General features: G+C 40.1%; 2 protein-coding genes across 8 annotated transcripts in view; one reads left to right on the forward strand and one right to left on the reverse strand.

The window, feature by feature from the left end:
• CKAP2L (cytoskeleton associated protein 2 like) overlaps positions 1 to 19688 on the reverse strand; it is a 29797-nt gene extending 10109 nt beyond the window's left edge. The window contains exons 1-5 of one of the 2 annotated variants that reach the window (XM_078444699.2): positions 19265 to 19358; positions 17447 to 17513; positions 15756 to 15807; positions 6684 to 7942; positions 2682 to 2889 (exon numbers count right to left, since the gene is read on the reverse strand). In XM_078444699.2, the coding sequence (XP_078300825.2) occupies positions 2682 to 2889; positions 6684 to 7684 (1209 nt within the window). In that variant the 5' untranslated portion in view covers positions 7685 to 7942; positions 15756 to 15807; positions 17447 to 17513; positions 19265 to 19358. Of the gene's footprint in view, positions 1 to 2681; positions 2890 to 6683; positions 7943 to 15755; positions 15808 to 17446; positions 17514 to 19264; positions 19359 to 19439 lie in introns of those variants that run through there. The other variant, XM_078444698.2, reaches the window with a different exon arrangement.
• Positions 19689 to 19719: 31 nt separating this feature from the next.
• The window catches only part of IL36G (interleukin 36 gamma), a 172844-nt gene continuing 168944 nt past the window's right edge, over positions 19720 to 23619 (forward strand). For all 6 annotated transcript variants that reach the window (XR_013554722.2, XR_009616412.3, XR_009616414.3 and 3 more), the window contains exon 1: positions 19720 to 19830. The gene's annotated coding sequence lies outside the window, so the exon portion shown is untranslated. The remainder of the gene's footprint in view (positions 19831 to 23619) is intronic.

Below are 23619 nucleotides of genomic sequence, written 5' to 3' on the forward strand. Positions count from 1 at the left end.
GGAATTTTTGTCCACCCCTTCCCCGCCTGCTCCCCCCATTAGTCAATGACCATGGAGGTATTACTACTATAGCTTCTTTGCCCCTGATCAGGATGACTCTGAGAGGTCTGGTCCATAGTCTCCAGAGCTCCCCTGTGGCATTTTGCCAGTTACAGTCATTGGATTTTGCTTGATACCACATCCTAATTGGCCTCCTGCCCTTCCTGGCCCCACATCCTCACTCCCCTCCCAGTTTTCCCTGGGATCCTCTTCCTAATAAATTACTTTCACACAAATTCTCCTCTTAGATTTGCTTTGAGGGAACTCACATAAGACACTGTGAAACCAACCTTTATATTACATTCTTTCTATTAAGATACCTGGTGCAGTTTCTGTTTTTCTGACTTGACTCTAATACAGAACATGACCTAGTCAAACATAAAGGATATGACCAAAGCTAAATTCAGAGGCAAATTTATAGCTTAAAAAAAAAATTTTTTTTTATATGTTTATTTTTGAGAGAGAGAGATAGAATGTGAGTGGGGGAGGGGCAGAGAGAGGGTCAGATGGAGACACAGAATCTGAAGTAGGCTCCAGGCTCTGAGCTGTCAGCACAGAGCCCAATTTGGGGCTCGAATTCATGGACTACGAGATCATGACCTGAGGCAAAGTCTGATGCTTAACTGACTGAGCCACCCAGGTGCCCCAAATTTATAGCATTAAATGTATTTTTAAGAAAATAAGAAAGACTGACATAAATGATTTCAGCTTTCAACTAAAAAGGCTAATAAAAACCAGTACACATAAAAATAGATGCAGACATTGATGCAAGAGAAAAAAAAAATCAATAAAACCCCAAGATGGCCTTTTAAAAAGATTAATAAAGAAATCTTTTTTTTTTTTTTTTTTAAATTTTTTTCCAACGTTTTTTATTTACTTGTGGGACAGAGAGAGACAGAGCACGAATGGGGGAGGGGCAGAGAGAGAGGGAGACACAGAATCGGAAACAGGCTCCAGGCCCCGAGCCATCAGCCCAGAGCCTGACGCGGGGCTCGAACTCACGGACCGCAAGATCGTGACCTGGCTGAAGTCGGACACTTAACCGACTGCGCCACCTAGGCGCCCCAATAAAGAAATCTTTAAATAAAAGGCATTAAATTACTAGAATTAGCTCGAGAAATACAAAACCTAAATAGATCAATGATTACAGAAAAAATGGAAAAGATATACCCAAAATTATCCCATAGTCCAGATAACCTTATGGGCAAGTCCTTACCACACCTTCAAAGAAAAAAGTAACTCTCATGTTGTATAAACTATTTTTAGAGTACAGGAAAAAAGGAAAATACCCAACTATTTGGCAAAGCCAACATGATACTAATATTAGGGAAACACAAGAAAAGACAACCAAAGAACATACATAAAATTCTGGAATAAAATAATTGCAACTCACAAAACTATATACTTCATTTCTCTATGTATCTACATGGTATGTACATACATAAAAGCTGTCTGGATGGATAACTGGCAATAGTGGGCATCTTTTGGGAGAAGCCTGGGATGCCTAACTGTGTGTGTGTCCCTGTGCGTGTGTGTGCGGGCATGGTCAGTGGGGAACACTGGTCATTTTCTACAGTGTTTGAAAGGTTTTTATTTTTTAATTTAATTTAATTTTTTAAGACATGTTTAATTATTTTTGAGAGAGAGACACACACAGAGTGTGAGAGGGGGAGGAACAGAGAGGGAGGGAGACACAAAATTCATAGCAGGCTCCAGGCTCCGAGCTGTCAGCACAGAGCCAGATGCGGGGCTTGAACTCACAAACCATGAGATCATGACCTGAGCCAAAGTCAGGCGTTTAACTGACTGAGCCACCCAGGCGTCCCGTAATGTTTTTAATAATAAGAATGTATTCATGCATTTTCTTTAATACAATGAAAATACAAGAAAGAGCAACAACAACAAAAGAATGGAACTTTAATTCCATAAAGGAGAAATAATTAACGTTTAAGTGAATTTTGTGAGAAAATTGCCTGGAGTGGACCTAAACTGAAGGTTTCCTTTTTATGTTTCTGTCCAACACCACCAGCCAAAGCACAGAATTGGGTTTGCTTCAGGCAAGGACCTTAGTGTAGACGTCTATCCAATTATTTTTTATTAATATAATTTTCCTTCAAGGCATCTCCTGAGGATCATACCCTTTGCTTACCATCTCCTTTATCCTTATCGCAGAATCCAAGATATAATTTCAATGCCATTTACAGCCACCCAGTCTTTAGGATAATCTAATTTTACACATGACCTTGACTTTGACTTCAGCTTCATATCCAAATGTCAAATATTTACTTTTTTGACCTTGATGGCGAAAAAAGGCAAAACTCCTTTGGATCCCTCCAGAGGCAGACTGCTTGGGTTCGTTTTCCAACTTCTTTGTGCCTCAGTTTCATTTGTAAAGTGGGCATGGTAATAGTTATTATGATAATTGTATGAGATAATATAAGTAAAGTGTTAGAACAGTGCCCGGCATACAAGAGCTATTGTTTAAATGCATGCCATTATTATTAGTGCTATTCTTCTTCTATATAAAAAGAGCAGCTGAATTTCTACTTAGACGGAGGTTATCTCTCTTACACCGTATTTAAGAAAAATGTTTAAAAACTCTAAGACTGCGGGCCAAGCTTTGGGAGCTTACTTATACTCACCCTTTCAATGAACTGCAGACATTCTGTCAGAGTGTTGTTAATTTTATTGGACAGTTCAAGTTGTGCTTTCTTTTCTTCATCTTCTTTTTCCATACTCTTCCAGAACGAAATATTCATTTCCTCTATTATTTTTCTTTTTGTTTTAAGTTCCATAGGAGGCCGTTTATAGATTTTCCCCTTAGATTTCTGCCATTCTTCCAGTTGTTTCCTGTCATAAAATTAAAGGGGTGGGGTGGAGTGGAGTGGGAAAATGCTTTAGGTTTCTTTTTGTATATAGTCACACTTCCAGAGTATAAGGTATGCATGAATGGAGTACCACTACATACCTTCAACAACATACAGAGTTAGGAGAATGGAATTAAAAACAATTTCCAAAGGGGTAATGGCAGCATTGGTTGCTCCTACCCTTCAGAAGGCAGACTGCAGAGGGATTACTAGGATTACTGGTGGCTAGTATCTCAGTCTTCAAATTCCTCAACTTCATGATTATTCTTCATTCTTTTTCTTTTTTTTCATTTTCATTAGTTTTCTCTAGAAATTTTCATTTCTCCTGTATATTACCTCTGGCACTAAGACATCCCTCTAGCTCTGAGATGATGAACTCAGCACTCCATTTCTCTTACCATAAGCTCTCTATCAGCCACTCAACCTGACCCACCAAACCTGCACTCTGCCCTCAGTAGGGTCTTGGCCAGAGTGACCCACTTTGCCCAGTTCCTTAGCCCCCTTTGTTCCTAAACAAGATCACCGCACATGACCCCCTTTGTTCCTAAACAAGATCACTAATTTCAGGACTCTTAAGTAGCTAGTCTCCGATGGTGCCATGTCTGAATCCTTGCTCTCCTTCACTCTCTTCTCTGCTCCCGCTTCTAAGCAGCCAACAGACTGCTGTTGGGGGAGGCACCAAGACCTTAGACTTAAACTAGGCTCTTCAGCTTCTTTACATTACTACATGTTTATAACTCACAGATGTACATTTCAGCCCAGAGGTTTACAAAGAGCCCCAAGCTTTGTAAAACCCAGTGCCTAGTTGCTATTTTGTATTTGAGGTCTGGCACGCATTTCAAATTTAATGCTGTCCAAAACAAAGCTCTTGATTGTCATCTCCAAACCTATTCCTGAACAGTCTTTTCTACATTGATAAACAGTGCCCCAATCTGCCCAGCTGCTAGGACCTAAAACTAGGAGTGGTCTTTGAGTGGTCCTTTCTTCCCCACACCTGACACATCATGGTACAGGCTTCTAGCTCTACTACTATCATCCTAGTTCATATCACTTTAACCTTTTGCCTGAAAGGCTATAGCAGCCTCCTTCTTAACTCATGTCCTTGCTTCCACTCCGGCCCTTATCAAATACATTGTGTGCACAGTAGCCAGAGTGATCTTGAAAGTGTGAAGCAGACTGAGTCACAGCCAGGAACTTCCTATGCCTCTTGGAATAAAATTAAACATGCTTTCCGTGCCTCTCCGAACTCATGTCATACCACTTTCCCTCTTACTCTTCCCCTCCAGGAGCTCTGGTAACCCTTCAGTTACCTGACCCATGCTCATGCCTGCCTCAAGGTCTTGTAGTATCATTTTTATTCAGTCCTCTGCTCAAATGACACCTTTTTGAAGAGGTAATTATCTGTAATTACTCTGTCTGTTTCATCAATGTGTTGATTTTCTGTCTTCTCCACTAGAATGCAAGTTCCATGAAGGCAGAAACCTTGGATGTCCCAGTGCCTAGCGCAATGTCTAGAACACACAAGTGTTCAGTAACATACAGTAAAATTCACCTTTTTAAATGTACAGTTCTGCGAGTTCTGACAAATGCATATGGTCATGTAAACATAGCAACAATGAAGATATAATACCTTCAAAAATGTCCTCATGCTCCTTGGTAGTCAACCCTGCTCTTCATGCCCAGCTCCTGGTAATCACCGATCTGTTTTCTGACCTTATGGTTTTGTTTTTCCCAAATGTCAATAACTAATTAACCTTCTTGTTTCCTTGACTCCAGAGCACAATTCATAGTGCTTGTTTCAGCTCCAACTGCCCCGCTTCACCTACATGCGAACCACCTACTTAATGACAGAAGCTGAGATGTTTGGCATGTGCTTCCCTTATGCTCCTGGCATTCTTCTGATCTCAGCCTTCCTCCCAATCACGAATGAACAGGGAACTTACCTTTTCTAAAGTCAACTTATTCCCAGGACCTCAATGCTATGATTTTATTATTCTAGCACTTTCCATAGATACATCAGAGAAAAAGCTCCATTAAGGTAGACTTGTGACTGTGTGGTCACCACTGTATCTCCCAATGCCCAGCACATGGTAGGTGCTCAAGGAACACTCCAGCAATGAGTGAGTGACCTATCGCTCTCCACAGATTCCTCTTGTATAATCAAATGTGGTCAGCATTCCACACACTGTCTTAAGACCCATCATCTATTGTCTGGTCTAGACTACGAACTGCATGGGAGGGACCGTGACTTCCTCATTCACCAGCTTGGGGTCTTTGTACTCAGTTTTCTTTTTGCTTAGAAGGGTCATCCTTCTTCTTTTTGTCACTATCCTTTTCCTAGACCAGACGTCATTGTTGAAAAGTACCTCCCTAACCCTTCTCTTCTATCTAAAGAAGTCAGCCCAGTCTCTCTCAATCGCATCATCCTAAATTAAGCTGTTTATTTTCTGTCTCTTCAGGAGGGCAGAGAGCTTGTTGGTGGTGTTCAGGGCTGTATTCAGAGAACAGATCCTGCCCTCACTTTACCCTGCTGTACTCTTTGGCTACCATCTAATTTTACATGTTCTTTTCACCCTTGTCAGTCAGGAATCTCCCTATTTTCTACTCCAACCAAGTTGAAGTCTACTCCAATACACAGGTGCTTCTCCTGGGAGGGTCACCACATTATGAGACTATGTCTGGTCCTGGGCAGGAAGTGTGAAATCCTTTGGCTTGGTTTCAAGCATCATGCATGTTGATGTTAACCCCCAGCACCCAGAGATACTGATTTCTGTATGTGAACTGATTTTCTTCTTTGTCTTAGCTTACTTTCCAAAACTTGGCCTGCTCACACTCATGGAAGTTTCCTGTTCCTTCTTCCCTGATAACTTTTCTGGATTTAACCACTGGTCTGCTTCAGAAGGGACTACCAACTCACCACTTCCTAGCTATGTAAACTCACTACTCAGGCTCCTCCTATTTTGCCCTCTTCTATTGTTGTTCAGTCCCTGCAGGCTACTTGTTGAGTAGGCTACATCTGCAATTCCTATTTCTTTCTTTCTTTTTTTTTAAATTTTTAAATTATTTAATGTTTATTTTGGGGGCGCCTGGGTGGCTCAGTAGGTTAAATGGCCGACTTCGGCTCAGGTCATGATCTCGTGGTCCGTGAGTTCGAGCCCCATGTCGGGCTCTGTGCTGATAGCTCAGAGCCTGGAGCCTGTTTCAGATTCTGTGTCTCCCTCTCTCTGACCCTCCCCCATTTATGCTCTGTCTCTCTCTGTCAAAAAACTAAATAAAGTTAAAAAAAATTAAAAAAAAATGTTTATTTTTGAAAGACAGAGTGTGATGCGGGGCAGAGAGAGAGAGAGAGGGAGACACAGAATCCAAAGCAGGCTCCAGGCTCTGAGCTGTCAGCACAGAGCCTGATGCGGGGCTTGAACCCATGGACCATCAGATCCTGACCTGAGCCGAAGTTGGAGGTTTAACCAACTGAGCCACCCAGGTGCCCCTGCAACTCCTATTTCTTATTCAACCATTTTGTTTCAATATCTTTTTAAAAAATAAGTTATTTTCAAGTATACAAAAAATTACAGAGAATAATTTATAACACCTGTCTATACCACCCAGCTCTACCAAGTCTTAGTACTTGTTGTATTTGCTTCTAATCTTTTTTGTAGGGTTGTAGCTAACAATTACTCAGAAGCCATTATTTATGGCCTATGTCCTGACTGAGTATTCCTGATGGTCAATATGCTTAATCATCTAAAACTGCAAAATCATGGACATAAAGCAAAGTACCTTCGGTCCTCTGCTGTGATCTTCTTCTTAATATTTGGATTAGTTTGGGTCCCATTTGGGACTCTTCCTCCATGTATGGTTTTGTTACCAGCTTGAGTTTTGGGAGCTGTCTTATTGAGAAAATGGTTCTGGGGAAGAGTCTTTTTCAACTTGGTGTCCAAAATCTGTGCTTTTTGTTGACAGCTGTTGCTGCATTTATTCCCATTGGTTCCATTTGCTGTTATGTTAGGGGTGCTTGGAACGACTGAATTAAAACTGCCAACTATCAAATTAGGCCTTTGACTTATGGCTTTTGATTTTTGTAGTGCACATGATGTCCGAGATCTACAACAAGGTTGAGTGGATTTCTGATCTTGCCTAGTGTTTGGATGTCTGTTGTTACAGCCTCCCGGAAGCACGCTAGGGCATGTCTGGGGTTTGGTGTGTTTTACTTTCTGTTCAGTAACAGTGTGTGACTGTACCTTAGTTTCATTTGTTGGTCTTTCGTATTTATCCCTATTAACCTTTATATCCTTTATGTCCTTGACCACTGGTTTCCTTGATGCTTGAGTCCTACTAAGGGTCTGAACGTAGTGACAGGGAGCCGTCTTTGGGAGTTTTTCTCCTGGTCTTGCAAGGTTTGTTCCTCTAGAGAGTTGCTGTGACTTTACTGGTGGAATCCTAATTTGTGTTTTTCCAACAAATTGTTTATTAACTCGGTCTTTCAGAAAAGCACTATTCCCAGAACTTTTGCCCAAGGCTTGTTTAGGAGCCAAACTGCTCTTGGTTTGATTATAAGAATTAGTCTTTGGCTTACATATTGTCCATAATTCAGGATTTGACTTCCTTTCAGAGTCTAGTAAGGTTTGGGGCAAGTTTTCTTTGTTTATCTCTTTTAGAAAGCTATCTAAGGATTCATTTTCAACATGGTTACAGTCCACAGAGTCTGCACACTTAGTATTTCCTTGATCTGCTACCTGCTGCTTTGCAGTTTTCAGTTCCTGTATATTAAGTGACCCCATAGTTTCTGTAGGCAGTTCACCAGTAGTGGATGATCCCTCTTCATGGTATTGTTGACTATTGCTGGAAGGCTTACAGTTTAAGTTAGAAGAAACACATCCTGAAGTCAGCCTTTTGCCCAGAAGTTTTGGTGGCTCCAACTTTGGCTTCTGGGATCCTGGGCCTTTGGTAGGTCGGGGCTGGAGTTCAGTGCTGATGGGTCTTGTAGCTTTGACAGGCAAAGCAACATAATTGGTAACATTCTTTTTGGGTACAATAGTCTAAAAAGACAAAGAAAAATATCAAAAAGTAAATTTTATAACAATAGTTCATTGCTTTTAAAATTAAAAAAAAATAGTTATTTTACTTAGAATTTCATTGAAGAAAGCTGAATCTGGGAAATATAGTCTAGCTAATAGATGATCTTTATAATTTGAACTCCTATTAGAAATATATCAGAATATTTTAGCTTGATAGAATTAAGCAGAGATGCAGTGAACATACAAAAATTGCTGTTTAAAAAACAAATTTGCCTCAATTGAACAAGTACTTGCTGAATGCTCATTATGTCTCAAATGAAGTGTCCTTCTAGGGACTCTGGAAAAATACATACATAATAAACTTATGTTAGGGTGTCTCTCAACTTCCTCCTAGTAGTAGAGTGTGTTGCTATACTTTTATTTTTTTTTTAAACAACATTGCCTTTGTAAAGGTCACAGTGTTACTCAAGAACCTTTGTTTTGTCCCTGGATATCAGTGGCAAGGATAGGTAAGTGGTAGATGCTGGGAGGCCAGAGACACTTTGGAACAGTTTTCAATTAAATCTAATATCTCAGTAGAAAGTCATATTTGTAAAGTCAGGACAGGGTTTTAAGGTTAGATTCTACATTATTAACAAGTAAATGTTTCAGCCATGTGATTTAATCCTGGATAAGAAAGGCAGGGATAGATTATAGAGAACTTCAAAAACAAGGGAGGGGAGTTTAGAATTGATATGGTGGGGCGCCTGGGTAGCTTAGTTGGTTAAGCGTCCGACTTCGGCTCAGGTCATGATCTCATGGTTTGTAAGTTCGAGCCCCACTCTGGGCTCTGTGCTAACAGCTCAGAGTCTGGAGCCTGCTTTGGATTTTGTTTCTCATTCTCTCTCTGCTCCTCTCCCACTTGTGCTCTGTCTCTGTCTCTCAAAACTAAATGAATGTAAAAAAAAAAATTAAAGAATTGATATGATAGATAATAGGAGCAAGCCACTGTGGATTCTAGAGTATTTGCATTGAAAACAAGTATTCAGAAAGGAGAATTTGGCAGAGATTTGTAGATTATACTTCTCTAGGGGAAGATATGGGAGTGATAGAGTTACCACTCTTTATTTTTGATTTGGTAATATTGTTGAGAATTACTATGTGAACTTTTGTGAGTGTGTAAAGAAAGTCTGTAACCAGAACCATGTGGCATTAAGGGCAAAGAGATGTTCACTCTAGAATGGTTATGTGTAGGGCAGTGTCGCTGGGGTGAAATAGGGGAGGGTTGGAAGTGGGAGCCAGAGAGATGGATGGTATATGCACATGGCTATAGCTGGGTTACTCCTTGAGCCCCAACAATTACATCCACCCCTGATCTCTCCATTATTGCTTACTGAAGAGGCAGGGATATGGTATCAATGTTTCCAAACATATGCTATTCCTTAGTTGTTCTCTTTTTTTTAATTGAGATATAATTTGCATCCCCTAGAATTCATCATTTTTATTTATTTATTTATTCATTCATTCATTCATTCATTCATTCATTCATTTGTTTGAGAGAGCAAGCGAGGGGAAAAAGAGCAGAGGGAGAGAGAGAGGATCTTAAGCAGGCTCCATGCTCAGCACAGAGCCTGATGTGGGGCTTGATTCCATGATACTGGGATCATAACCTGAGCTGAAATTGAGAGTTGGACACTCGATTGACTGAGCCACCCAGGTGATCCTAGAATTCACCATTTTAAAGTGTATAATTCAGTGGGTTTTAGTATATTCACAAGGCTGTATAACCATCATCACTGTCTAGTTCCAGAATATTTTCATTACCCCAGAAAGAAATCTTATACCTGTTAAAAGTCACTCCTCATTTCCCTCTCCCTACAAACTGTGGCAAACACTAAAATCTCCTTTCTGTTTCTATAGATTGCCTATTTTGGACATTTCATGTAATGGGATCATACAACATGTGGCCTTTTGTTTCTGGCTTCTTTCACTTAGCATAATGTTTTTGGGACTTACCCATATTGTAGGATGTATCAGTCTTTGCCACTTTATTTTTCAATAATAAACTTTATTATTTATTTTTTAAACTCTTTTTTTTTTTTACAGTTTATTTATTATAAAAAAATGTTGCTATCAACATTTGTTATAAGCTTTTGTGTGAACATGTGTTTTCAATTCTCTTGGGTATATACCTAGGAATGAAATTGCTGGGTCCTATGGTAACTCCTGTGTTTAACTTCTGAGGAACTTCTAAGCTGTTTTCCAAAGTGGCTGTCGCATTTTACATTCCACTAACATTGTATAAGGGTTCTAATGTCTCCACATCCTCCCTAATCCTTGTTATGCCTTTTTTTTTTTTTTTTTTAACGTTTATTTATTTTTGAGACAGAGAGAGACAGAGCATGAATGGGGGAGGGTCACAGAGAGAAGGAGACACAGAATCTGAAACAGGCTCCAGGCTCTGAGCTGTCACCACAGAGCCCGATGCGGGGCTCGAACCCACGGACCGTGAGATCGTGACCTGAGCCAAAGTTGGACGCTTAACCGACCGAGCCACCCAGGCGCCCCAGTGTTATGCCTTTTTTGATTTATGCCCATCCTAGTAAGTATGCAGTGGTATTTCATTGTGGTTTTTATTTGCATTTCCCTCATGGTAATGATATGGAGCATTTTTTCATGTCCTTATTGGCCATTTGTATATCTTCTTTGGAGAAATGTCCATTCGGATCTTTTGTCCATGTTATTATTATTATGATTATTATTATGATTATCCTTTGTCCGTTTTAAAGTTGGGTTGTTTTTTAATTGTTGAGCTGCAAGAGTTTGTTATATATCCTGGATAGTAGGTTCTTATCATATATATGACTTGCAAGTATTTTCTCTTTTGTTCAGTTTTTATATCTTTATTTTAGATTAGCTTGGCCTTGCTAATTTATTGTAAGTGGTAGAACTGGTCTGCAGTTTTAAGTAGTACATTGAGAGAAAACCTAGGCTTAGAAGAGTCATCTGGCTGACAGAAGAGCCAGCAATCAGTATGCAAATACAGACCATTAAGGTCAGAATTTTACTTTATTATTATTATTTTTAAGATTTTATTTTTAGGTCGTGTCTGCACCCACTATGAGGCTTGAACCTATAACCCTGACATCAAGAGTATCATGTTCTACCGACTGAGCCAGCCAGGTGCCCCCAAGGTTGGAATTTTAGAGATCATTAAGTTGAGCCCCTTCACTTGAGAGGGAAAGTGAGTTGCCCAAGGTCAGGCAGGGTGTTAGAGGCAGTGCTGGAGCTAGAACTTCAGTCTCTTAACTCCTGATCTCTGACAACTTACCTCAGAATTGATGGATCAAAATGATAAAAAAATTAAAGAATGTACAAGAAGGAACAATCGATTCAAATTGAATTTGGTCACTTTATTCTGGACATATGAAGCCAGGGGAGGGAGAAAATATACAACATACAATATATGACAAGGGTTTAAATCAAGACAGACTTATGAATGTCTACTAGGCACAGTGCCAGACTCTAAGGGGCCGCAAAGATGAGAGGAGAAGACACCTGTCCCTGAGGAGTGCTAATAGAAAAGATACACACACAAAAAATGATGATACGATGAAATAAGGGCTATCGTAGGGCTGGGAGAAATTGTAGAGCTTATCTCATCAGTGTTTTTCAAGCATTTTTGTTCATACATGCCCAAAATAATTTAAAAAAAAAATTTTTTTTTTTAACGTTTATTTATTTTTGAGACAGAGAGAGACAGAGCATGAACAGGGGAGGGGCAGAGAGAGAGGGAGACACAGAATCTGAAACAGGCTCCAGGCTCTGAGCTGTCAGCACAGAGCCCGACGCGGGGCTCGAACTCACTGACCGTGAGATCGTGACCTGAGCCGAAGTCGGACGCCCAACCGACCGAGCCACCCAGGTGCCCCCCAAAATAATTTGACAAACTCTGTACCCTTTCATACTTTTTAGAGTTAACATCTAAAGTTTTTCATTGTTAGTTTAAATAGTTGCAAAAGATGCAATTTCAGGCACACTGTCAATATTGACATCTTAAGATAAAATGAAATTTGATACTATAATCCCTTTAAAAAATTGTACAAACATTACTTCTTTGAAATTGAAAATGTAACACGTTTCCTTTATTCTCTTGGTATATTTTCATTCCAGTTCACCACAAAATTTCTTTCCTAGATTTTTGTGCTTGGCAGTATATAGTTCATTACCCTATCATACTTCTCAACAAATATGCATATGTTTATAAATTTATCTTATTTGTATTTGCCATAACTAGAAATAATTCAGCAAAAGAAGATAAATGTTACTGATTTTGACCACTAATTATTATTATTATTATTATTTTTTAAAAGTTTATTTATTTTAAGAGAGAAAGAGAGAGAGAGTGTGTGTCAGGGAGGGGCAGAGAGAGAGAGGGAGATGGAGAATCCCAAGCAAGCTTCATGCTGTCAGCACAGAGTCCAATGTGGGGCTTGAACTCACAACCATGAGATCACGACATGAGCTAAAACCAAGAGTCAGACCCTCAACTGACTCACCCAGGCACCCTGATCACTAATCATTAAACATGAAAAGGAAAATATTTTTTCATAAAGAAATAGAAATGTATCTCTTAATGAGTTGGTTGGAGCTCCCCATCCCTATAATTAGTTTATGTATTCATTGGGAGACATTTGTTGCTGGAATGAGACAGAGGTCTGCATCAATTTTATTCCTTTTTCTTTTTAAATAAAAACATTGAGAAAATTTGTTCACATTACTAAGTAGATGGGTTAGTATCCAGAATACATAAAGAACATTTACAACTCAACATCAAAAAACAAATATTCCAATTAAAAAAATGGGCAGAAGGTATGAACAGACATTTCTCCAAAGAAGACACATGGCCAACAGACACATGAAAAGATGTTCAATATCACTCATCATCAGGGAAATGCAAATCAAAGCCACAGTGAGATATCATCTCAACCTGTCAGAATGGCTAACATAAAACAAAACAAAACACAACAAACAACAAGTGTTGGTGAGGACGTGGAAAGAAAGGAAACTTCATACACTGTTGGTGGGAATGCAAACTGGTGCAGCCACTATGGAAGTCAGTACGGAGGTTCCTCAAAAAATTAAAAATAGAATTACCATATGATCCAGTAATCTCACAACTGGGTATTTACTCAAAGAATATGAAACCACTAATTCAATAGGATATATGCACCCCTATGTTTATTGCAGCATAAATTCCAAAGCCAAATTATGGAAGCAGTCCAGTGTCCATCAATAGATGAATGGATAAAGAAGTGTATATAAATATAATGCAGCCATAAAAAAGAAAGAGATCTTGCCATTTGCAACATGGATGGATCTAGAGAGTATAATGCTAAGCAAAATAAGTCAGTCAGAGAAAGACAAATGCCATCTGATTTCACTCATATGTGGAATTTAAGAAACAAAACAAAGGAAAAAAAAGACAAACCAAAAAAACCAGACTCTTAACTACAGACAGCAAACAGACGGTTAATGAAGGGAGGACGGTATAAGGAGGGAATGGGTGAAATAGGTGAAGATTAAGAGTACACTTGGCTTAATAAGCACTGAGTAATATATAGAATGGCTGAATCACTATATTGCATACCTGAAACTAATTTAACACTGTATATTAACTATACTGGAATTAAAATTTAAAAAATAAGTTCATGAGAATAGAAGATGTTTTGTCACAGCCAGTAAGTAGTAGTCAATTCTTTGAACTCATCTAGAGGCATATGCTAAAAATCCCAGTGATCTCTCAGCAAAAAATTATTTTTTAATGTTCTACTAGATGACAATGTTGAGTGCAAAAAACTGGAAGCCACCTGAATTGAAAAAGACTTTCTCAACATCGACACCATTATTTCACTATTGTCCCTTGACGTTGTACTCTGTAGGTATTCCCATCTCAGGGCAAAGCATCATATTGAGATTAGGGATGAAGGGTGAGTGGTTTGTCTAAAACAGCAGAGAAAGAAAGTACTGAAAAATGGTAGAAGGATGATATTGACAAGGGAGGTGGGAAAGGAGAAACTGTATGTGAGGCACATTCTACAAATCAATTTTAGGCAAAAGTGTATGTGGAAGTTGAGGACCTGGAAGCTGATTCTGTTAAACTGTGAACCCATTGGAGATACTTTATGTACCTCCAGAGGAACATATATCCCAGTCTGTAGACATTTCTCAATGTATTTCAATGTATACTAACTCAATCTCTTCAAACAACTCTATGAGATATCTCCTATTATTTCCATTTTACAGACAAAGTTCAATAATTTGCCCAAGGTCATTTAGCTGGAAAATGAAGGAGTTAGCATTTGGACCTAGGCAGTTTTTAACAATTATACATTACTATTTCTCAGTAAATTTAAGAGCATGGCTCCAAGGAATCCTTTCAAATCTTGGTTCAATATGTTAGAACTGCCAGAGACGAACAGAAAATGAAAAACCTTGTGTGTTTCTTTAAGTAGAAGCACTGCAGTAAGAGTGTGCCGGAAAAACTTTGTTCAAGTCTTAAGTCTGACTCTTACCGGTTATATAATTTTGGCAAAGTACTCCATCTCCTTGAGCCTCAGTCCTCTCATTTGTAAAATGAGAATAACAATAATGATATGTATCTTCTGGGAAGGGTGTCATAACGTCCTGTTTTTCACAAGATAGTTTTTATTTATGGCTGTTGGCCCAACATAACAGTACCTCCTTTTACTCTCAAAGGTAAATGGACATTAAATCATAAGGCCACCTTTCTTATAGGGTTGTTTTGATTATTAATTACGATGTTGTGTATAAAGTATCTTGCCCAGTATCTGGATAATAAGCACTCAAATGTTAGCTATTACAATTAGGTATAAACATGTTTTATAAATTGTAAGGCATTATACAATTGTCATGATGACTATTATTTGCCTAGTCCTTTTAGCTTCTCCTATTTCATAATTGCCTTTCCCACTTAATTTTTATCTTCACAGCTGGGTAAAAAAGATAGTTAGGTATACAGTATTGTCAGCTTCTAGAGAAGCCTCTGGGAACTCTGAATGAGGTTTTTTGTTTTTTTTTGTTTTTCCTTTAAGATTTGCAAGCTACACTAACTCAATCTGCATAAAGTAGAAGTCTAACCCAGTGACTCCCAACTGTTCACATCATGATGTACCAATTTTGCCTTATATACATTTTCTTTCCTTCACAGGGTCTAATGATGTTATACGCAGCTTTTCAGAAGGCTAAATTCTCCCATTTAAACCTTGGAAATTTGAGAATACTTTACTATTCTATCCATAACCTAGCTGCATTGAACTGTTTGGGAAGCATATCTTGTTAAGTAGCTTGGAAGATACAATAAGATGATCCCTTTTAATGACTACAGAGCCATTTAACTTCATGGCAGCATACCAAAGTGGTTAAGATCACAGGCTCTGACTCTGTCATGTAATAACTATGTGACCTTGGGGAGTTACTCAACCTTTCTGTGACTCAGTTCCCTCATCTGTAATATGGGGCTACTAAGTACCTACCTCATAAGGTTGTAAGGACTCAATGAGTTAATGTAATGCTAGATGCATAGTAAATATTCCATTAATGTTAGTTATTAAGAGGACCAATGTGCACTTGAGAATTTTTTTTGATTAACAAAGCAGAACTATAATATGCTGTACTTTTCAAAAAGTGGTTCTGTCTCTGACTAAACCAAATTGATCTTTTATTTATGAGAAATATCTTTGCATAACATAGTCTTTAGGTTGCAAACATCTTTGTTGTTTTTATTATTAATCATCTAAAATGATTATTATTTAAAAGACTAATTTCTACTTACAGATTTAGAAGGTGGAGGATTCAGACAATTATTCTTGGCTTTTAGGTAAGGCCTGTAAAAGACAAAATAAGATTAATTCTTAGTCCAGAAGGATCAGCAAGGCTTGGGAAGTATAGTAATTAAAATTTATTATGATTATGGGGCGTCTGGGTGGCTCAGTCGGTTAAGCGTCCGACTTTGGCTCAGGTCATGATCTCATGGTCCGTGAGTTCAAGCCCCGCGTCGGGCTCTGTGCTAACAGCTCAGAGCCTGGAGCCTGCTTCGGATTCTGTGTCTCCCTCTCTCTCTGACCCTCCCCTGTTCATGCTCTGTCTCTCTGTCTCAAAAATAAACATTAAAAAAAATTTTTTTTAAAAATTTATTATGATTAGAATTTTAAATCATTGGAATTTCTGTAGATAGTAAAATATTTCAAAATTATATCCAATAGTCTCATTATCCCTTCGTTAGTCCCACTATTCTATTCCTCAGACCACACCACTCTTACCCATGTTTTGGTAATCATTTTCAGAGATGTCCCACGCATAAATATAGCATTCTAACTAGATTAATGAAATGTAGGTGTTTTCTTCATATTTGCATAGTCTTGTTCATTCGAACTACAATCCTTGAACAAGTGCAATGTGCCAGGCACTAGAGATACAATGTCAAATAAGGTAATTAACAGTTTCTTTAAAAAGTTTAAGTGTCTTCAGATAATGAATATTCAGAAGTGAAAAAAGAGATACAACTAAAAAAACAGGAGCACATATGAAATCTAGCCAGTGAGACAGAAAATGTAAAAAGGCATAGGAAAATAGAGGAGAATTTAGAATGATTCAATCTGCATGGATCAAAAATAATTCACACTAACAAGGACTTTGATCATGACTTGCTGTTAGTTTCCCTCATCTTGAACATAAACCCTGGAGATGCAGGGACCTCTTTGTTTTGTTAAGCACCAGATCTCCAGAACCAAGAGTGACTGATACATTACAGGTATTAAATAAGTATTTGTTGAATAAATGAATCAGATTTATTTAATCGAGGAAACAGAGTTAAAACCCCAAAGTAAAAGGAAACTAAAATATAGAGTCCAAGCTAGCTTTGTAAAGATTCATTTCCAAATAAAAATTTAGCAACACGCCACGGGGAGAATATATCAATGCTAAGCAAGAGGGACTAGTAACACCACTACAGTAGCAAGATGTTGACAAAAGACAAAAGTGAACAGTCCTATTCTGTCCACCTCAAGAGTAAGTGCTAAGAGAATGACCACAGAGGTCAGGCTGGAGGATGCTGGCGTGCAGCTATGGAGGACTGATTATAACTGGCTCTCCTGCTTTAGCAAGGAACAACAGAACCACGGTCACGCAACTCTTCGACCTTTTTTAGCCTTCATGAGAACCACTTTCCCAGGGGGGAAAAAAAAGCAGGGACAGGGACAGAAAAAGTATTGTAGGTAATACTGTGGACCTTCTCCTCTTCCCTTTAGAGACTGCCACAATAATAGTGCTTTAGTCTTGCCAGTGTACTAGATACTGGCCAGGGTTTTTGTCATGTCTGGACCAACATACCCTTTCCTGAGTTATCATAGGATCTCAGTGCAGTCTGAGTAGACCACACACAAAAGGGCAATGTTTTGAAAGGCTTTAAATTGCTATGAGCAACCAGGGCAACAAAACTTGCATAACTGGGTGAGACACACTCACTTGGTGTTTTGGCACTTCAGTTTTCCCTTGGCTGCTAGGTACTCCTGGAGCTTTCTCTGCCGCTCTTCTGCAAAACAGGCAAGCCAACAACAACAGAACTTTAGCTGGAGATTTTAACCAGGTCATCTATCGTCTAAAAGATGGTACTTTTCTATAGTGCTTTTGGCTTTGGATCATATATGATAAAGTCTCTAGTCCCGTAAGTTTGCCTCCAAGTTAATGTCCACATCAACAACATCATTTGTATGCTGCGTCCTACACTGAGCTCTTCACACTTACATTGCTTTCTTTAATCCGCACAACAATTTTCTTATGTATTTTACAGTCTGAAATCTAAAGAGGGTAAATGATATGCCCAAAGTTACCCAGCCAGTATGTAGCAAAGCTAGGATCTGAAACTAGGTTTATCCAGTGTCAGAGCCCTTGCTCACGGCCACTGTTCCAGCTACAAAATATTATGCTTTACATGAAGAAATCTATTACTGGCTCACCTGAGCTGGTGAACCAGGTTTGGTCTTATTAATTATGTTTTTTCTGACAAGGATGATGAATTCTGCCCACAAACCCTTACGTGGTTTCCTTTGGGCCTCAGGCCAAAATAGGCCAGGTTAGGGGGTTCATGGAAAACATCGATTGTATGGCTGACTTTCTAATAAGCAAGGCATTTGTGAGGGGATGAAAATTCAGTATTTCTGTCTTGAAGAAGTTTCAATGTAGTATGGGGATAAAATAAACACAACAATAATTACAATGTAAGGCAAAAACTAGGTACCATAAGAAAGCGTCAAAGAAAGAATTATGGGATTTCAGAGGCAGGGACTGAGTGAGGGGAATAGGTGGTTGGAAAAGGCTAAAATTTAATAATGGCAAAAAGAAGGGGTGCCTGGGTGGCTCAGTTGTTTAAGTTACCAACTTGGGCTCAGGTCATGCATGATCTCAAGGCTTGTGGGTTTGGGCTGGTGTTGGGCTCTGTGCTGACAGCTCAGAGCCTGGAGCCTGCCTCGGATTCTGTGTCTCCCTCCCCTGCTCACACTATCTTTCTCTCCTTCAAAAATAAATAAACGTTAAAAAGAAATTTAAAAAAATAATGGCAAAAAAAGGCTATAAGGGTGCAAAATTACTCTTAATTTGATCTAAACTGCGGTGCTGTGTGTTCTGATATCTGGCTCTGATGATTCCCTAGGAGACAGCTTTGAGAATTAAGCATTTTACGCCATGCCAGGCAGTGTAGAGAGCAGGGACTGACAGACCAGGTTGGAAACCCAGCTCTGTGACTTCTAGCAAGTTAGCAAACCTTGCTGCCTCTGGACCTATAAAAATGGAGACAGAAATGCCCAACTTTAAGAGCTATTATGTAAAGCACCTAGGTCAGTGCCCAGGACCTAGCAGACAGTCAATAGGTATTATTACTGAAACTATCAAAACACTGTCTGCACTGAGTAGTATTTGGAAAGATAGCTAAGGCCTCTAGGTACATTTAAGAGATCAGGGAACCCAGGACCCTCAGCTCTCAGTGCAAATTTAACCATCAACTCCCAGTGCCTCCTGTTAGGGTCAGACCCAGCCTCTTGGTAGCTGTCAAAGCTCAGGACGCAGCACAGAGGACCACGCCCAGGCTCTGGATCCAAATCTGGATCGCGGCAGGAGCGGTTGGCTTCCTTCTGGAAGTGCGACCCGGGAAAGGGGCCTCAGGTTCTCTACCTAAACGAGGTGACAATGACATCTCCTTGCAGAGCTGCTACAGGAATTACTGGCAAGATGCCTCTGAGGCATCTGGCCCCGCATCCCCTCTCCTCTAGCCCCGGCCAGATGTCTCACCCTGGGCCAGGGCTGGGGCTCCCGTCAGCTCTCCCTGGACTGGAAACACCCAAGCGGAGACCGAGGCAGACAGGCGAGTGTTTCCATCCGCGAAAATAACTCACTTGGTGGCCTCCTTTCTTCCCCGCCCTTGCTTGAGCGCCTGGGAGACGCGAGGGTACACGGTCATACTCACCGGCAGCTGCGGACGGTCGCGGTGGCACCATGACTCCTCCGCGACAGTTTTTCTTCAAAACCCGCGCCTGGAGCTACGGCTGGAACACAGCGCGTCCGCTCGCTCTCATTGGCTCCCGTGGGTTTGAAACCCGCCAGTCGGAAGCAGGGGAGGGCGGGACAAAAGGAAATAGACGCCTTGCGGTTGGCTCTTCCCTTTGATTGGAAGAACGTGCAGCTCCCGGGGCATAAAAGACGGCTGGTGGGACCTGCGACACACTGGCTGGTCCTTTCGGAGGAGCGGTGGGAGGGGCGGTTGTGGAGTCAGTCACGGAAACCTGCTTGGCCCGCGTAGACAGGACCGCCCTACTCCTCTCAGACCCTAAGGTTCACAGGAGCTCTGAAAAAACAAGGTAAACCCCAAATCTGATGAATTCGGGGGTCCACACCAGTATATTAGCTCTACGTGTGAAAGTTCTCATGCATCTAAAAGCCCTAAGTTCTTAGTACTGCAGGGTGGCTGCTGTTTTTAACTGGTAAAATATCCGTCACAGAAGTTACCATTTTAACCCTTTTTAAGTGTACAGTCCGATGGCATTAAGTACATTCACAATGTTGTACAACCCTCACCACCGTCCACGTCCTGAAGTTGGTCATCCTCCCAAATAGAAGCACAATACCCATGAAATGGGAACTCCCCATTGCCTCCTCCCCTCAGGCCCTGGCAAGTACCATTTCACTGTCTGTGTGATTCTGGTTACTCTAGGAACCCCATTTAAGTGGAATCGTCTGGTACTTGTGTTTCTGTGGCTTATTTCACTTAGCATTAAATCCTCAAGGTTCATCCATGTTGTAGCATGTGGCAAGAATTCCTCCCCAAATTCTTTCCTTTCTAAGGCTGGATAATATTCCATTGTATGCGTTGCGTGTACCAAGTTTCGTTTATCCATTCATCTGTGGGTTGCTTCCACCCCTTAGCTGTTGTGAATATCGCTGCTGTGAACATGGGGGTGCAGCTGCCTGTGGAAATTTCTGCTTTCAGTTCTCTGGGGGTAGATATATCTAGAAGCAATATTGTTGGATTGTATGGTAATTCTATTTTTAACTTTGGGGGAAGCGCCATACTGCTTTCAAGGTGGCTGCTTTTTATTATATATTTTTTATTTGACCTTATCAGCTGGGTATATGCCTAACCGAGAAAGGGATGAGGGGGGCAGGCCCAGTCTTCCTGAGTCATTAGACATACCTCATTCTTCTTATTTCAGCCCTAAAACATTTTCCTTCAAAGCCTGCCCCCTGTTTTGACTATTCCCTGGTTTCATGAAGCAATCTGGGAATGTTTCTGACATTCTGCATGTCAGGGTTCCTCTTTCCTGGATGCTGGTGAAATGTTCTGGGCCAGCTATGGGTAAAGAGAGACAGCTATGTCTGGGCCCCTGTTTGCCATGTTTGCTTCACCGGTTGGGTACTCAGCTGGGCATGAAGCGATTGCAGCAGTTCTTTGACCCCAAATGGGGAGTTTAGCAGGGAGCCATACTGGGGTTCCTGGATTTATGCATTTTGACATTTATATTACCTGTATACAAATATGCTTAAAATAGGACACCTATCAATTATTTTAGTGAAAATTCTGGACTCTTTGTCTAGGACCATGAGTCCACCTAATGGTTAACTCTAGCAGCTGGGCAGGAGCGTTTGTGGTTAATGAGTAAGAAAGGGGCTCCTGTTATCTTGACTGATCTCTACTCAGTGCTAGAGTATCCTACAGATCCCATGTAGGTATTGCATCTTTGCAGGAACCCTGCTGGTGTCAGGGAGCCACCTTATGTTATTGGAAAGCCCTGATTATTATGAAACTTTCTTTAAAATGGGCTCAGGGGGCGCCTGAGTGGCTCAGTTGGTTAAGCGTCCGACTCTTGATTTGGGCTCAGGTCCTGATCTCATGGTTTGTGAGTTTGAGCCCTGTGTCAGGCTCTGTGCTGAGAGGGCAGAGCCTGCTTGGGATTCTCTCTCTCCCTCTCTCTGCCGCTCCCCTGCTTGTGTGCTCTCTCTCTCTCTCTCTCAAAATAAAGAAATATTAAAAAAATATAATTATAAAATGAGCTCAAGTAAGCCTCTTGCTCATCGGTCCTAGTTCTTTGGAGCAACATAGGCCAGTTCTGCACCCTTTTCTACATTCTTTGGATAGTTGAGGGAATATTCGGTGGAACACAAAGTGTGGAAAGAAAGCTAAATAGGTTTAACAATTTTCAACTTATCAGGCAACATATCCACTGTAGTTCTCCTTGTGGCTTTTATGGCTTCTCATTGCTCTCACACTAAAGTCCTACAAGCTCCCGAAGGGCCTGGCCTTTGTCTACTTCTTCAGTTTCAATTCATACTGCTCTCTCCTTGCTCACTGTAGTTTGGTCACACTGCTTTTTTCCCCTTCGTTTCCTTTCCATATTTTCCTGTCTGGGAGCTGAACTCTTCCTCCCATTTTCCCCTGGTTTCTTCTTATTACTGTTACCATAACAGCTTTGTTGGGATATTCACATACCATATGATTCATCCACTTAGAGTATACAATTCAATTTTAGAACATTTTCATCCCCCCCTAAAGAAGCCCCATAACAATTAGCAGTCACTCCCCATCATTCTTCCCTCTTCCTAGTCCCTGGAAAATGCTAGTCTACTTCTTATCTCTATAGATTTGCCTGTTCTGGACATTTCATATGCATGGAATTATACAGTATCTGGTCTATGATAGGCTTCTTTCACTTAGTGTAATATTTTAAAGGTTCATCCATGTTGTAGCATGTGTCAGTACTTCATTCTTTTTTATGACTGGATAACATTCCACTGTATGAATAATATACCACTTTTCGGCTATTAAGAATAATGCTGCTGCGGGGCACCTGGGTGGCTCAGTCCGTTAAGTGTCCGACTCGGGCTCAGGTCTTGATCTTGTGGCTCATGGGTTCGAGTTCCACATTGGAATCTGCTGTGAGCGAAGAGCCTGCTTTGGGTCCTCTTGTCTCTGCCTCTCCCCTGCTCTCTCTCTCTCTCTCTTTCAAAAATAAGTAAACATTAAAAAAAAAGAGTAATGCTGCTATGAACATCCATGTTTATATTGTGGACATATATTTTCAATACTCTTGGGTATATGCCTTAGCAGTGCAATTACTAGGTCATATGGTAACTCTATGTTTAACCATTTGAGGGACTGCCAGACTTGTTTTCCAAAAGCAGCTGCACCATTTTACATTCCCACAAGCAGTGTATAAGGGTTCCAGTTTCTTCACATCCTAACTAACTAGTTATTGTCCATCTGTTTGATTGTAACCATCCTAGTGGATGTGAAGTGGCATCTTATTGTGGTTTTTATTTGTATTTCCCTGATGGCTTATTGATGTTGAACATCTTTTCATGTGCTTATTGGCCTTTTGTAGATCTTCTTTGGAGAAATGTCTGTTTAGATCTTTGTGCATTTTTCAGTTGGGTCATTTGTCTTTTTATTATCTTTTAGTTAACTCTTTATCATCCTTTAGTCTCAGGCAAGACATACCTTTTTCAAGGAAGTTTTCCTGAGTTTCCCTTGGTAATTAGCTTGATTATTTGTTTATCTTTCTCCCTGCTAGTGTGTAAGTTTTATGAGAGCAGACCATTATAGCTATTGTGCCTGGCACCAAATAGGAACTAAATAATTATCTATTGAATGAATAGAGCTTTCTCCCTTTAAAGACTTTCAATACAGGGGTGCCTGGCTGGTTCAGTTGGTAGGGCATGTGACCCTTGATCTTGGGGTAATGAGTTTGAGCCCCATGTTGGGGGTAGAGATTACTTAAAAAGGAAAGACTTTCAGTATAGTAACCATACTATGTAGAAGTAGCTGGGGGAACGGGGAGGGAGGCAAGAAATTTATCCACAAGAAAGATAAATAACCTTATAGAACAATTTCAAATAAGTGAACATGTCAAGGCCAGGGTTGAGAGAGGGTACCAAAAATAAGATACTTTGCTTGCACAAAAGAAGAAATGGAATAGGGATACTTTTTCCTTTTGTAAATGAAAAATAAAACTAGCCTTTTTATTAAGGCATAATTTGCATATACCAAAATACATTTTATGTATAGTTCATGTTTTTAAATCATACATACTGAGATAAATGAAATAGAAAAACTATTAGCTAGGCTTACTGAAAGAGAGAGAGAGAGAGAGAGA

Source organism: Panthera onca, chromosome A3, assembly GCF_046562875.1.
Source record: "Panthera onca isolate mPanOnc1 chromosome A3, mPanOnc1 haplotype 2, whole genome shotgun sequence".
NCBI classification, from domain to species: Eukaryota; Metazoa; Chordata; class Mammalia; order Carnivora; family Felidae; genus Panthera; species Panthera onca.